This window comes from Alternaria atra, assembly GCF_907166805.1.
Source record: "Alternaria atra isolate CS162 genome assembly, contig: 25, whole genome shotgun sequence".
NCBI lineage: Eukaryota > Fungi > Ascomycota > Dothideomycetes > Pleosporales > Pleosporaceae > Alternaria > Alternaria atra.
Window position 1 is genome coordinate 265,781 of NW_025091323.1, and position 13,066 is coordinate 278,846.

The 13,066-nt window shown below is 51.1% G+C and overlaps 4 protein-coding genes across 4 annotated transcripts; 2 read left to right on the forward strand and 2 right to left on the reverse strand.

The window, feature by feature from the left end:
* Window positions 1-95: 95 nt before the first annotated feature.
* On the reverse strand, window positions 96-2,009 carry ALTATR162_LOCUS5090 (uncharacterized protein; the record flags this gene model as incomplete). Its single annotated transcript, XM_043312707.1, has 1 exon — window positions 96-2,009. The coding sequence occupies one exon, from the start codon at window positions 2,007-2,009 to the stop codon at window positions 96-98; it is 1,914 nt and encodes a 637-aa protein (XP_043168642.1).
* Window positions 2,010-3,123: 1,114 nt separating this feature from the next.
* ALTATR162_LOCUS5091 (uncharacterized protein) lies at window positions 3,124-3,879 on the reverse strand (the record flags this gene model as incomplete). The annotated part of the gene is made up of 1 exon (XM_043312708.1): window positions 3,124-3,879. One exon carries the CDS (start codon window positions 3,877-3,879, stop codon window positions 3,124-3,126), a length of 756 nt encoding a protein of 251 aa, XP_043168643.1.
* A 2,534-nt stretch (window positions 3,880-6,413) lies between these two features.
* ALTATR162_LOCUS5092 (uncharacterized protein) lies at window positions 6,414-10,058 on the forward strand (the record flags this gene model as incomplete). The annotated part of the gene is made up of 5 exons (XM_043312709.1): window positions 6,414-6,533; window positions 6,631-6,663; window positions 6,723-6,866; window positions 6,929-9,880; window positions 9,936-10,058. The coding sequence occupies 5 exons, from the start codon at window positions 6,414-6,416 to the stop codon at window positions 10,056-10,058; spliced, it is 3,372 nt and encodes a 1,123-aa protein (XP_043168644.1).
* Window positions 10,059-11,110: 1,052 nt separating this feature from the next.
* On the forward strand, window positions 11,111-12,721 carry ALTATR162_LOCUS5093 (uncharacterized protein; the record flags this gene model as incomplete). The annotated part of the gene is made up of 2 exons (XM_043312710.1): window positions 11,111-11,758; window positions 11,804-12,721. The coding sequence occupies 2 exons, from the start codon at window positions 11,111-11,113 to the stop codon at window positions 12,719-12,721; spliced, it is 1,566 nt and encodes a 521-aa protein (XP_043168645.1).
* Between the last annotated feature and the right edge of the window lie 345 nt (window positions 12,722-13,066).

Below are 13,066 nucleotides of genomic sequence, written 5' to 3' on the forward strand. Positions count from 1 at the left end.
GCCATATGAACGAGATGATAGTACGCGCACATACAGTCACATCATCAAAGTCCCGTCACATGTTGCAGTAATACGTAAAATTCACCCGCTCAACATCACAGCCAATTCCTCCTCAACAATATCTCTCCCCCAGTAACACCACTCCTCCCAACCTTGCTCTCCTTCAAAGTGCCTGCCTCATACAAATCCCCGATCAGTGAGAATAACATCCCATCACACCCCTTCGCCACCATCAAATTCGCTGTAACAGGTAGATACTCCACATGCCCCGTAATTGTCGAATTATACGGCGCCTCACCCAGCGGCACCACAAAATCCGGCACTTCCGCCATGACTGAAATGCGACTATTGCTGAAACCGAAAGGCACACCAGGCTCATCCCAATACGTGTTACGGTACGTGGTGCGGCCGGTGGAACCAACATACATGACCAAAGACTCAGAGCATGTTTCGGGCGAAGGAGCGAGGAAGGTCTCGTTGGCCCAGGTCTGGAAGATGGTCTTGTTGGCAATGGCCTCGTTGACGGTGATGGTTTGGTTGTCGCCCCAGCCCCAGCGAGCTAGTGGGACGGGGTTAACGAATGGAAGGCGGCCGTCGTGGAGTTTGGCGTAGTCGGCGTAGAAGGGCTCGCGGACCAGCTCAGTCTGCTGTTTGGTGATTAGTAGTGCGTACGTGAGGTTCATGAAGGTCGTTAAGGGTGCAATATCCGCGTTCGCAGCGTCGAACGAGGCCGTAATGTTGTAGGCTGTAGCATTCGCGCTGAGGAACTCGGTCACGTTTCCCAAAAAGTCGACCAGAAGCTGATCAGCGACATCTTCGACTTCAGTGGGCCAGGCAAGAGTCTGGATACTCTTTGGATAGGTGCTCATAATGGTGATGTTGGGCCCGTACATGGCTTGAGCTGCCTCCATCCAAACTTGCGGATTGCGAGCTAGCAAGCCGGGGGTATCGAGCACGGGACTGAGTGGCATCGTGTGGTCTAGGGATACGAGTCCGTGAGATGGTCGGTTACCATAAAGACCTTGGACTTGTGATGGGCCCCGCACACTGCCGCCGGTGTCGGAACCGAGGCTGACATCGAGCCAAGAGTACGATGCTGTACCAGCGCCACCACCAGAAGAACTGGAGGATGTGTCTTGGTAGCCGTCGCCACGAGGGTTGAATGCCTCGTGGTAGTCAACCCAGTCGGCCGTCGCAGTCTCACCGTTTGCAAACTGAGACGTAATCATCTTGCCAATGACGATGGCTCCCGCATCGATTAAGTTTTGAACCGGTGGCGCAGTTGCGTTAGCGGGAGGGTATAACCAGTACCAAGCGCGGTTTCCGTTCGATGTGCGCAGTCCCTTGATATCGTAGATATCTTTGATGCCGATGCGTACACCAGCTAATGGCTTCTCAGCCGTCTTAGTGAAGTATAGACGCGAAGGAACGGCAATCGCATGCTTTTGGCCTACAGTGCCTGCGGGCAAAACCGAGTACGAGCCATCGCCGTTAGCAATCGCAGATTCGGTGAAAGCGCCTTGAACATCGGAGAACAGTCTCCACGCCTCGTGGACATGACCAGCTGCGTTGATGAAGTAGGGTCCTGGAGCTAGGTCCTTGGAAGCAGTGCCAGATAGGATGGTTAAAGAAGTGTTCGCAAGCTTAGGATCGCTACCCTGAACGTATATCGCTACATGATAATATGAGTTAAGTTCTTGGGCAGGTAGAATTAGAAACACACCTTCCATAAAGCCCTCTTGCCATACATCATCTTCGGCGTAGCTGGCTGTAAGTGATGCGACATCTATGCCATCGTCCTGAGACTTCACTACTGTGAACGGCACAAACAAAGCATCTTCGAATGCGGCTTGGATCTCTTGGCATCCGGCGATCTTGGCAATAGGCTTTGGTGGCAGGAAGTAGTCGATGTCCGTCAAGGATACCGTGAAGCCAGTGGAAGACACGGCAGCCTGCACCCCGACAACAGTGAAGGATGCGACGCCGAGGAACCGGAAGAGATGCATCATACCCACGATGAGTCTGGACCGTAGCCTGAGTGAAGCGCGAGATGTAGATTCATACAGCTGCAGGCCCGCGATATGCTTTATACATCAGCAGCATATTTTCCCTTCTCCATTGCGGAAGAGATACTGGCCTCCAAGCCATGCGCAGAGTCATGATTCCGATCCTTCGCGTAGTTCGTTTCCCACTCGTAAGACAAGATATGTCGGTGACTACGAGGCATGCGCCCTACGAGGGTCAAACGTGGAAACCACACAGATAAGCTCTCGGCTCTTTAGCATGACTGGCCAGCTTCATCGGCACGCCTCAAACGAGCTGTGCATGTACGTAAACGGCGTCGAAGACATCGCAATCAGGAAGGTAGGCGGCCGATGATAGTTTCCCGAGGCTGCCGTACGTTACCTGTATCAACGGCTCTTATCGCGTGGTTTGGAGAGGAGTGGAGACGCGGCTTACAGAGCGGGTCAAGCGTGGTTGGCAAGCGCCCGAACAATGTGCCGATGACGTGGGTCCACTTGGTACGATAGACATCTGCGCATATTAGTTTTTTGGTACACTCACATCTTCTGGTTTCTGCACGCCACCTACTCGTCATCCCGCGTGTATCTCCATCTCGCTCGGCATGAGTTTTGCCCTAACTTACCGTGGCTGTGCACTACTCAATGTGCGCGAACGTGATATACGCTTGTTATCCTAAACACCATCACTCAACGCCACAATATGATTAGAGAGGAGCCTTTGCAGAGGTAGACTCTACGGTGCCCTGCGACATGATTCCCTAGTCGAGTATCGCTGGAAAAACGTGCTGTTATAAGTCAGCTTCGCATAACTCGACCGGTTAATGATCCGGCCATTACCATATGGGAACTTTCCATCGAATAACCTGCTTTGTCTGCGATTGCAGCCAGGTGTAACGGGGTATTTTGAGCGAAGTTTTTGGTCTCATCTTGGGATATGGCTTTATCTCCTCGACTGCCCGAATGATTCATCACAGTTGATGCATCTATAGCCTTCGTTCAACCGCAGATGTCAAGAATTCTGATGTCGTGTCGTTGCAGAAGCCACAGACCATTTCACGGCCATCAGTTCTCTGTTTTTATACCTAAAAAGTGTGGCTTATTAACTATCACCAGTCATAACTTGAAGGGCATCAACATTGACCTCAAACAGGCGGTGGTTATATACTCTCGTCGCACGAATCTCAACGCTGACATGAAACGAACTTCCTTCACTGTCATGGATAATAACGTTACCCAGGTCATTCTGAGGATACTCGTGTTCGAGATCAACATAAAAATCACGCCTGTCCTCATCAGAAAAAACGTCCCCCTCCCGAACTATGACTCTACTGTTGATAGTACGCATGAAGACGGTGAAAGTGGTACCTCGCCTACCCGACAATGGTTCGAAGCAGAACTCAATGATGTCCCGGAATCTTGCTTCCCCTTCTATTGTAAGAATCATTGCTCCAGGATCCCAGATCGGGTTGTACCGAGACTCTGAACTTCTCCAGTCCGCAATGTCCCATGCGGTACCACTCCTAACTTGGTAACCGGCATTATTGAGAGCGCTGGATTCGTTGACGACAAACTGCCGGTAGCCCAAGCGCCAGTCTCGTAACTTTTGACCTTCTTCGAATCCAGTAATTGTCACTGTCGTAAGGACTGACCTTGCAGCAGCTCTTGAACCGACAACGACCGTATGATAGTAAGCTCCAAAGGTGTAAGCCCTAGCCCGAGTAAGTTTTGCACTGAAGTCCTGATCGTGCCTCGTTGAGTAGAGCAAGATACCTAGGAACTTCAGGGTTGATCCAGTTGAGCAACTGAGTAGCCCAATCCATCCACGAGACTCATGTAGACTGGAAGAATCATCCATCTCGGACAATGGTAAAAGCGGTAGTTGTATCTGTAGGCCAGCTTTCGTTAATGTGAATGGTGAAGCTGATTCTGCAGCATATCTCAAGTTGCCACAGTTTGCGAAGTCCTTCGGCGAGCTTGCCAAAATCCCACTCCCATGACTTATTCCACTCATATGGTTCCTCGAATTGTCTGATATCGGTCCTAGACCATGATCCATCTCTGGCTTCAGGTCCCAAGCGAGGATAGAGTCATCATCGATTTTCCGGATGATCTCTTCTTGGAGACGAAGAAAAGCCCGGTTACCTTCTCCATACAGAAGCGGCATGTTTATGTCGAATATTCCAAGGAGGCAATATGCAATGTCTTCCTCACGTGTTGTCTGTCTCGCTGAGGCCCATGACATCCTCTTAGCAACGCAGAAGGAGCCAAGTCCGATGGACTGACCATTGTCTCTTGTACCAAGCAGAGCCTCTGCGTCTATTCCTGTTATCTTTGATATCCATCCTGTGTTCTCTGATTTCGTGCCCAAATGGTTCCACTGTCGATCAAAAAAATCAACGTCTTTTGGCGCCAACAGCTCCTGCAGTGTCCAGCCACGTGCAAACCATCTACTTTCGGAGAATTGATTGCCCATGTCGACTTTCGAGACGTCCGAGAGATACGCATAGCATCGAGCTGAGTTTTTATACCAGGTGAACATAGAGTTTATGGCCTCGGAAAGTTCTGCGCTAGAACTTTTGTCAATACAACAGGTGTCTATCCATGCGTAGCCGAATCCGTCGTGGATGGCTTGCTGGCAGGTATACATGATCTTCTGATAGCCAGATTGGGTTGTTATCGTAGGGTTAGAATTAGAGTGACTAGAGGAAAGATTGGCGAAGGACACCTCCTCATCGCCCCAGGTGTGCGAGAGAATAGCATAGTCTGGAATATCACTGCCGAGGAACTCTTCAAGCCGTCGTGTTGAGCAATTAATAAGGCGCATTTGGAGATTTCTTGTTGCCGTGGCTATCAGATTGAGTCAATTCGAATGGAGCGGCAACGTAAGGCGCTCGTGTAGGTATGGACGGTGTCGTTCGCCCTATCGGCTTGAGCCCAGTACCTAGGTAATTAGGCAATACGCCAGTACGTGGCAAACACTAAGGTGATCTTAGAATACACTCAGGAGTGGCCTGTCAAAGATGTAGAGGCCAGGAGAATGCCTGTATTGTTCAGTACATACGGGAGCTGTGTCGAAGTGCGGGAGGTGCGGCTGGAAGGACTGACGTGGATCCACTAGGAGTGGGGCTATTTTTCTCCAGGGCTTAGACGAACGCTCAAAGCACCACCAATCCCAAGCTTTTTGCGCTTTGCTATTGCGGATGAATCCACCGCCAATAGTGAAGGTAGAAATTAATACGCACTGGGTATAGGTTTGCGCGAATTTCACCCTGCTTCGGGCGAGTACTTTCTCAGTGTCTTCTCAGAGTCTTCTCTCGTATGATGTAGTGTCTGGTCAACATCGTAGCTGTTGCCTATATTAAGCGAGGTTTGGTAACTGGGGAAGCGTGGGATGACGGTCTAGCGAAGCGCAGTAGCGAACACTGCAAGTGCGCATAATTGTGATTTCACACAGTCACCGCTATGGATAAAGGAAAGAAGCGAGGTTGGAGGTAGGTGGAGCGATTTGGAGTTGTGACATGTCGGAAAGGTAAACTTGGATGCGACTTCCTAAGCCGTAGCTCAGAAGCTACCATGTCGTTCGACACGGCGCTGCGGCGTAATGCGTTTGCTTCATTGACAACTTCCACTGGAACGTGAAGGTTTCTCCTATCTTAGGTTTGATTCTGTTCCCGTGGCACCTGCTATGTTTGCGCTGATAGCACTAGTTCCGGAAATCCACATCCTTCTCTGCATTACCCCAGATGATGGTGATGGATTTGGCAGGCACGTTCAGGCGTTGGACGAACTGGCTTGCCTGTGTAGTCGGAATGCAGTGACGTCCGTGGTGGGCAAAATCGTCGAGCGGAGTTTCACTGCTTAACAATCTTAATCGCCTAGGCGGTCTACTGCCTTCCCTATATTGTCGGCTTGTGATGCATTGTCATCTCGCTTTATGACCCTTAATGCCATGTCAATTCATTCAACTTAGAAACAAGATGACTGACGTCATGTTCTATGTCGCGTCGCGCAACGCGTCCGCTTCTTTTGTTACTTCAACGGTATCGTGTTCTAAGCAGTATTTGATGCAGGCGGCGGGGAACGCGTGGATGTTGATCTGTTAGGCGACTGGAAGTGTTGGCTTAGTGTTGCCGCCCTGGGGTAGTAGTTGAGCACGGCCACAAAGAGGATAGCGCACATCGTCCTGACGCGCCAAGGGCTGTCCACATTATTCTGTCACTACTCCTGCTGTACATTGCGCAAACCTCTGCCACCACAAACACGTCTTCAACGCGTCCACGCCATCACATTCGACACGCCCACATACCCAGAGACGTCATACGATCGATTGCGCCATTGTTGTCATAACACTCGCCCAACTACACGCGGCGAACAGCCCAAACAGGCAATATGCCGCGGAAGGCCGCTGCGAAGAAGGAGGAGCCATCGTCTGATGAGGCGTCGGTGCATTCAGACGTCGAGATGCAGGACCAGCAAGACGACACGATGAGTGGCTTCAAGAAGTTCGGCGTAAGAGCAATCCCCATGCGCGCCTTCCTCGCCGCGACACCCAGACGTCAAGGTGGTGGAAGGCGCGCCTAAGCAAGAGACAAGGCTAACATCATAGGCACAGTACAACGTTGATACACCCGATTACACAGTACGAAGACTCCGACACCACACCGCATCCACTCGGTCGACAAACTGACACGCGCATAGGACTCTGACACCAACCCCAACACCACAGCAAACAGCGTCGCAGGTGACAACGCGCCAGTCGACGGGCGAAAGCGACGCGCCGAAGAGATGAATATGCGAAAAAGCATGTATGGCAAGAAGGCTGAGGGTCTGAGGGCATCCAAGGTACGCGACGTCATCGGCGCATTACATTCATAGTACATGACTGACTTGGCCTCCCCCCATAGGAAGACGATACGATTCGCCGCTTTCGATACCTCCTCGGTCTGACTGATCTGTTCCGCCACTTCATCGACACGAACCCCAACCCGCGCATAAAGGAGATTCTCGCCGAGATCGATCGCCAGGATGCCGAAGAGACCAAGCGATCCAAGGCGAGCAAGGTGCGGAAAGGCGGCGCCGCTGCGGAGCGACGCAGAAAGACTGAGCAGGAGGAGGATGCTGAGCTGGTGCGCGAAGAGAAGCATGGTGGGCACAACGAGACTGTCTTCCGGGAGTCACCAGGCTTCATTAAAGGAGGTACCATGCGCGACTACCAGGTCGCTGGTCTCAATTGGCTCATCTCTCTGCACGAGAACGGTATTTCTGGTATCCTTGCCGACGAGATGGGTCTCGGAAAGACTCTGCAGACCATCTCCTTCATCGGTTACCTGCGTTATATTGCCGGCATTCACGGTCCCCACCTGGTCGCAGTGCCCAAGTCGACACTCGATAACTGGAAGCGCGAATTCGCCAAGTGGTGCCCCGACGTCAACGTATTGGTCCTTCAGGGTAACAAGGATGATCGTGCCGAGCTCATCAAGGAGCGCCTGGTGCCGGATGGCTTCGACGTCTGCATCACCTCCTACGAGATGATCTTGCGCGAGAAATCACACTTGAAGAAGTTCGCATGGGAATACATCATCATCGACGAAGCCCATCGTATCAAGAACGAGGAGTCATCGCTTGCACAGATGGTTCGTGTCTTCAACTCCCGAAGCCGGCTGCTCATCACTGGTACCCCTCTCCAGAACAACCTCCACGAACTCTGGGCCCTACTCAACTTCCTGCTCCCCGACGTCTTCGGAGACTCTGCCGCCTTCGATGATTGGTTCTCACAGCAGAACGCTGACTCTGACGCCGTCGTCAAGCAACTTCACAAGGTCCTCCGACCCTTTTTGCTCCGACGTGTCAAGGCCGATGTCGAAAAGTCGCTGTTGCCCAAGAAGGAGATCAACCTCTACGTGGGCATGTCCGACATGCAAGTTCAATGGTACAAGAAGATTCTCGAGAAGGACATTGACGCAGTTAATGGCGGTGCTGGCAACAAGGAGTCCAAGACTCGTCTCCTCAACATCGTCATGCAGCTGCGAAAGTGCTGCAACCACCCTTACCTATTCGAAGGCGCCGAGCCTGGTCCGCCATACACTACCGATGAACATCTCGTTACCAACGCTGCCAAAATGGTCATGCTGGACAAACTACTCAAGCGCATGAAGGCACAGGGTAGTCGAGTGCTTATCTTCTCACAGATGAGTCGTGTGTTAGACATTATGGAGGACTATTCAGTCATGCGAGATTACAAGTACTGCCGTATCGACGGTTCAACCGCCCACGAGGATCGTATTCAGGCCATCGACGACTACAACAAGGAAGGCTCGGAGAAGTTCCTGTTCCTCCTCACCACCCGTGCTGGTGGACTGGGTATCAACCTGACTTCCGCTGATATCGTGGTTCTCTTCGACAGCGATTGGAATCCACAAGCCGATCTCCAGGCTATGGACCGTGCTCATCGTATCGGTCAGACCAAGCAGGTATACGTCTTCCGCTTCGTGACCGAGATGGCCATTGAAGAGAAAGTCCTAGAACGTGCTGCGCAGAAGCTACGTCTCGATCAACTAGTCATCCAGCAAGGTCGCTCACAACAGCCTGTCAAGAACGCCGCATCCAAGGACGAGCTTCTGACCATGATCCAGCATGGTGCCGAGAAAGTATTCGCAAGCAAGGGTCCCGTCGGTCCAGCGGCTGATGGCGAACTCGCGGATGACGATTTCGAGGCTGTCATGCGCCGCGGTGAAGAGATGACGGAGAAGCTTAACAAGAGATATGAGACTCTCGGTCTAGACGATCTTCAGAAGTTCACCTCGGACTCAACATACGAGTGGAACGGCGAGACGTTCCAGCCCCGCAAGAAAGAGATCGGTATCTCGTGGATCAACCCTTCGAAGCGCGAGCGCAAGGAGCAAAACTACGGCATCGATTCATATTACCGCAAGACGCTGGTCACTGGCGGACGAACAGAGAACAAGCAGCCTAGGATACCTCGTGCGCCCAAGCAGATCACCATCCACGACTACCAATTCTTCCCTCCGCGCCTATCCGAGCTTCAAGACAAGGAGACCGCATGGTACCGCAAGGAAAACAACCTGAAAGCCCCTCTCCCGGATGGTCCGGATGAGGACCTTGAGGCGCGTGAGGCCGATCAACAACTTGCGCAGCAGGAGATTGATGACGCGGAGCCGCTGACAGAAGAGGAAAAGGCTGAGAAGGAACGTTTGATCGAGCAGGGTTTCCCCGAATGGAACAAGCGTGACTTCCAACAGTTCCTAAACGGTAGCGCCAAGTACGGTCGGCAAAACTACGAGGGTATTTCTGAAGAAGTCGACGGGAAAGATGCCGAAGAGATCAAAGCCTACGCCAAGGTCTTTTGGAAGAAGTATAAGACACTGGACAACTGGCAGAAGCACCTCGGCGTCATCGAAGAAGGTGAACTCCGTGTGCGACAGTCGGAAGAGAAGAAACGTCTCATCGCGAAGAAGATTGGCATGTATCGTATGCCACTTCAGCAGATGCAGATCAAGTATACTGTCTCGACCACAAACAAAAAGGTCTACACGGAGGAAGAAGACAAGTTCCTCGTCGTCATGCTACACAAGCACGGTGTTGAAGGTGAGTACATCTACGAGAAGATCCGCGACGAGATCCGCGAATCGCCCCTCTTCCGCTTCGATTGGTTCTTCCTTTCCCGTACCCCACAGGAGATTGGTCGACGCTGCACCACGCTTATTTCAGCAATCGTCCGTGAGCTCGGTGAGGGCGATGTCAAGAATAAGAATGGGAAGCGTGGGTTTGAAGAAGAGGAGACGGAGGAAGAGGAAGAGGAGCAGCCGAAGAAGAAGCAGGCCAAGAATGGTGTCAAGGTATGTTGAGTTTATGGTCCTGTTAGCAACCGCATATGTACTAACATGATTGCAGAACAAGCAGCTCGACACGGTCAAGGGCAAGGCATCACCGGCTTCAGCGACACCATCGAGGGCGAGTAGTGTTGCTACCAATGGCTCGGCAACCAAGAGCAAGGGTAAGGGCAAGAAGAAGTAGTGTTGTACATCAAGTGAGAGCGATAGGGTAGCAGCATAGTGCGGTGTTTTTGGCGTTATGAAGATGGGCAAGCGGCTTTCAAGCTGGATACATGCCCGGCATTAGGTGTGTTGAGCTTCGAACTCGTCCATGGAGGCGGAATGATCCGGTGTTAGCGTATTGCAAATGTAATTCTACAAGATAAATTAGGCATGTACAATTTCAACAATAGTGTTCATAATGCGTCGATATATCGGTTACTATTCGATGCTATAGCATGTCCATAATCCGCCCTTTGCTCCGATTGTCCAGCTCTTCTAACGCTCGTCATTTTGCCCTGCACCACTTCAGCCACAATGCATCAGACCAAAGACCATGGATAGACCGAGAACGTGTATACGGTGAGAGCCAGCGCAAGCTTCCTGGAAATGTAAAACGTGTTCTTGTCTGCCCGCCACTGAACACTCAGTCTGCCTTTCCAGATAAGGCTACGCTCCTTCTAGTTTAGCGCTATGCTGCCTCCAGGTTAGCACATTTGACACAATGTTGCGTTTCCTTCCACGCCTGCTCGATTAGCGAGCATAGCCTCCACCTTGTGGGAGTTCCTCAGCTGAAAGGTATTGATTGCGGCATAATATATCCGCTTGGTATTTAACCGCATCCATTAATGACTGTTGTATGCTTGTGACCACCAAGGCAGCTTCAACGGCTGCCTGTCAGCCTGGTCCTTGAGGCGAGATAAAAAAAGCTCACCCTCGCCCCTGGCAAATACTTGTGATTTGGACCTAATCTTCACATTTTCAAAGTATGAATAATTTGGAGCTGGAAGATTTCCTAACGCCGCTTGGCAAGAGCTCGTCGTGGGCAGCAAAGTGTGTACGTCGGCTTCTCGAGGCTGAAAACCTCACAGACATAGCCGAAGGTCTGGTCGCGCAAAATGGCCACAAACCTGTGAAATTCGTCAACAACGTATGGAATGCATGGGGGATTGACATGAAGACTTGTCATGCGTACTGCGCCAGGCAGAACTTTCCTATGGTATTGTCATCCCGTTATCAGCACAATTCAACAGAATGCCGGGTTTTACAGGATTGTCACTGGTGATCTGGGTTTTGGAATCTGTGCTGTATATTTTCGACGCTGAACTCTCGCAGGTCTTTGATTTTCCAATCTTCACATCCGGTGTGACGAACTACTTCTTACCGTGGCTTGGTCTGACGGCGCAACTACCGTACGAGACGGGTTCCATATCTGGGAACTTTGAAAGTTTTTGCCTCGCGGTCGGGAGCCCGATGTTGAGTACTTTCTCTCTTATGTCGACAGCTCTGAATGCGCATTCAACATCAATAACATTCGCGGCCAAATTCGGTAACGGTAAAACAACATCACATTTGAAAGAAGCAACGGAATCGGCTAGATACTTCCTTTGCAGCTCTCAGCAGTCTCCCATCAGAATAAATGAGGATCAGTTCCGACGACTGTTTGAGGAAGAACCAAATGGGCTAAGCGATCGATGGCTACCTCTCGAACAACGTCTCCGCAACACTCGCCGGCAGTACACCTTTTCCCTCTTTGCGCAGACCTTTTTTGCAGTCGTTGCTTGGGTCTTGACCATCATTGGATCGTACGTTACATCGCTTGGTCAACATTCTGAAGCTCTTCTGCTCTCCTCTGGCACGCTTTGGACATGGCTAGTTCCCATAGTCTTGGGTTGGATGGCTGTTGGGACACAATCACGAAAGAATACAGTGCGAGACGCAATCTAGGGCGAGATAATACGTGGAGAATCTGCCCGACTAAGAGCACTGGAAGCGAGTTCTGGCTTCATAAACCCGCCATCGACGAGAGTACATGAGGCCTTTTGGGGTAAAGTGCAAGGGGATGAAGCATGCCAGGGCCCCGCTTACAATTATGCACGTATCTTGACCTATCCAAAGCTACGACATAGGATTGTCGACGCCTTCGTAGCGAAGCGCGATTCAGTGCAGGCACAGAGAGCTCAAGCAGACCCTTCTGAGCCTGTACAAGGGCCTCGGCGCAACAACACGAACCTGGCCGAAGCCGCCCTACCTCCCAATCATGATAAGCCATACATGGATTGGAAGGATGTTGTAGCGAGCTCCGACTGGAAGTGGAACTTCATGACCTCCAACGCTATCGCCGTGTTTCTTCAGTGGGGTGTCACTGGGTCTGCCATCGTCATATCGTACCTGACGGAAGTGCGCGGTCTCGGCTGTCGCTCTGGGAGTTACCTGTTGTACGGACTTCTTGCTACTTTTGCGCATGTCCTTCTACTGACATCAGTCTTTCTGTCGCATCACGTGATGCTTTTATATCAGAGAGAACGACCAGTCGACGCAACACGTGCAACGTACGAAACTCCCCGCAGTACCCAGATCAAATGGGTTGGCAGACTCGCCGTGCTTACGCGTTTCTTCGGTAAATCCGTTGCTGTTATCAACGCCATCTGGATCATTTTGAGTTCCATATTCGAATTGATCGGTTTCTATGAAAGCTGTTGGTGTACTGGAACCGTCTTGGGGCTGGGTAACAAGGCTTGGGTCGTTCTCTTTGTTAGTGGTGACAAAATGAGAGAGGATGCTGAGGCATCCTGGATTGGTGGACTTGCTATGAGCCTGTTCACAATGATCTTTACGTACCTTGTTTCGAAAGCGTATTCCTAGAGAAGGAAGAGGCGGCTATATAGAGGTTTCTTTGTCAACGAAATTTCTTGTGTTAGATCTGGGGGACTGTTAACTCATTTAGGGTTTGCGCGTCGCACTCAACTCATTAGAATGGCGCCGTAACAGTCCATTGTAGAGGCTTTTGACTGCTAATCAGAGACTCGATATTCAGTAACCACACAGGATGATATTCTACAAAGTCAGAGTTAGTTCGATCACTGCGTTATTATGATATTTTGTAGTAGCGTTAGCCCTATCGCTGAAGATCTAGATAGAAATGTGTCGTACCACACATCGTGTCTAGCTACACAGTGACGGATAATAGAGCAGTTTCGATGCCAATGT